Raw genomic sequence first — 2,658 nt, forward strand, 5'->3', positions numbered from 1 at the left:
CGTATGGGATAAGGGCAAGTGGATGATGATTAGATATTTGTCAGTTGCAAGCGTTTATGAAGCAAAGAACTTAGTTTTAATATTCGGGCGTTTATTCATTACTTTCTTTATGCTTGAAATATTTGCCTAACCTTATACTGGCATATATAATTGTTTTTTATATAAACAAGTCTAGTACAAGAGGCAAACAATGTAATATTAAAGTGGACAAACGGTGTTAGGCACATAATACAATATGCCGCTTGTGTTCGCTGCTTCAATTTATAACGAGCTCTTATAAACATCCAAATTCAAACAATGCCGCCAGGTACTCTTACTAACAATTCGTTAAAGTAAACTAAGCGTGTAATTTATGTTACTTGTGTGTAAATTTTTATCACAGTGGTGTTTATAAATACGAATTACTGAATAGTGTATATGCAAATATTATGTGTTAAGTCTTGTATAAGGAATTGTGAGACGTAACTGATATTATACAACGCCTGTTAATAAACTACTCGCAAATTCGCATATTTTAAAAGCTGTAGAAAACTATTGCGTTGTTTTAACTTATAACACTTGCTTCAAATCTAACATGTCAAAAGACATAAAACTAGCAATGTTTTATTATAATATAAGGTGTCAAACGAGCAAGCGGCCAACTGAATCCACCGAAAAAGCGACCCATAAACATCCGCAATAATATAATTGAATAGCGCAAAGTAAATGCTTGTAATTACTCGAAGAGTGACAACTAAAGATGCTTCCTGAAAAAGGTTTTATAACTTTTAAAGTAAAGTACATTGAAAAAGAAAATATTGAGGTACCTTGTGAAAGCTGTAAGAGCTTTTAAAAACGCTCCGCACCTTTTAACTGAATGACATCAAAATGTTTTTTGAGACTTTTCTGAAATAAAACTGACCCTTTCGTAGTAATGAAATAAAATAATCAAAATCCTGTATTGAATATTTCTGTATACAACTATGTACTCTTAATTAAATTTGAATACAAATATTTACGTAATTAGTTTGTAAAATTCTGTTTAACACGTTACGTTATTTGTTGTTTCTACAAAAATAATAATTTCTTTTTTTCCTTCTGTTGCTTATAATTTTGCCCATTATAATAGGATACTAGCTTTACATACTCACGCCCTTATCTATGAGAAGTAGGCAGAGTTTAGAAAATAATTATTAAAATACAAACAAAGATCGGGTGAATTTATCCCAGTAACATTTCGGAAAGAATGCGAATAGAATAGTCATTCGAAAACGTTCGTGACACGTTTAAGTAATGTCGAAGGTGCTAAAGATCAATCCCTGTAGGTTACACGTGTTAATTTTAAAATAAAACAACATAACTATGCGTTAAATTTATTTTGTTTTACGTTTAAATCTCGATACCCATCATAAGATTTATAATAACGATTAGATAAAAGTCATCAATACAAACGATCGGAACATATTTGAAATATACATAAAAGGCAATGGAATATTTTGATCCGTATTAGTTTTGATTTAATATTGAAAATGATATAATGTAACAATATACAACATAGATACGGCATTAAATATTATTTTGTTACATTAAATTAACTTTAAAAGTAAATTAGTAGGAATGTTTACAAAATAATAAAAATCAAAATATACATAGCTGTTTTTAGTTGGAAACAAAAAATGAAATGTTAATACAGTCTTTGAAATTCTAAATTATTTACAATGGTCATTTTCAATGACGTTATCCTATGATGTTATTAACACTAATCAAAAGTATTTTAATTAATTCAGGCTTTACATACAGATGTTTACAACAGTGATTAAATTGGCCACAATATTACACCTATTTACAATAGGTTTTCACATACCATTATGTACAATTAATGAAATTGTGGTACTTATAAATATTGTGATTACATTTCAACGTCTATTTACACTTTCACTTTCCAGATATTTACAACCATGCACTAGTGTTATTGTTCCTAATTTCACTTTTATACATAATTGTAAATATCTTCCATATCTCATACGTTCATTTCTGAGATGGCCGCTTGAGGGACTCTTGATTTTTGTGCGAAATGAGGTGAAGTTGGAAGAACAGCTCCGTTACCAGGAGACTGTGTTTGTCCCGTCTGTGCTTGTACATCTGGTAAGTTAGTTCCACTCATAAAAGTCGCGTTTTTCGGTAGAGTCATACAGTTAGATGGATTACAGATTTGATTCTGTTGATAACTGAAACCCACTTTCCTCGGTAGTGTGGTACATTGCCCTCGATTTGTTGGTGGGCTGTTCTTCTGTGCTAAACTTGTCATTTGCATCCCAGTATGACAAACGTTAGGGCAGTTAGAATTAGTAAAGTGTGGAACTCGATTCGTCAATGCAATTATAGCGTTTTTATCTTGATGATCGATGTCCACTATCGTACTGGAACTCTGAGAATGTCCAACGAAATAATGTGGATGTTTCGATGAGACACTGTCGAATGTCGAATTGTGATTCCTTTTCTGTTGCTGTTGGAGCGCTTTCACTTGTAATCGCGTTTTATCTCTTTGATAATATACTCCAGCAAAAATTAAAACGTTTAGTATCAATAGTGAACATCCGATTGCTATGGTAACACTCAAAGCTGTGGAATAAGCAGTGTAACCCGCCACTTCTAGATTGGACGAATCTTGAGAACTGT

At 31.8% G+C, this 2,658-nt stretch overlaps 1 protein-coding gene across 1 annotated transcript in view; it reads right to left on the reverse strand.

Moving 5' to 3' along the window:
• Positions 1–1,923: 1,923 nt before the first annotated feature.
• Positions 1,924–2,658, reverse strand: part of LOC106111028 (neuroligin-4, Y-linked-like) — a 20,677-nt gene continuing 19,942 nt past the window's right edge. Inside the window, exon 12 of the mRNA XM_013292994.1 lies at positions 1,924–2,654. Within this exon, the coding sequence (XP_013148448.1) occupies positions 2,000–2,654 (655 nt within the window). The 3' untranslated portion in view covers positions 1,924–1,999. The remainder of the gene's footprint in view (positions 2,655–2,658) is intronic.

Source organism: Papilio polytes, unplaced genomic scaffold (genome assembly GCF_000836215.1).
Source record: "Papilio polytes unplaced genomic scaffold, Ppol_1.0 DF824180.1, whole genome shotgun sequence".
NCBI classification, from domain to species: domain Eukaryota; kingdom Metazoa; phylum Arthropoda; class Insecta; order Lepidoptera; family Papilionidae; genus Papilio; species Papilio polytes.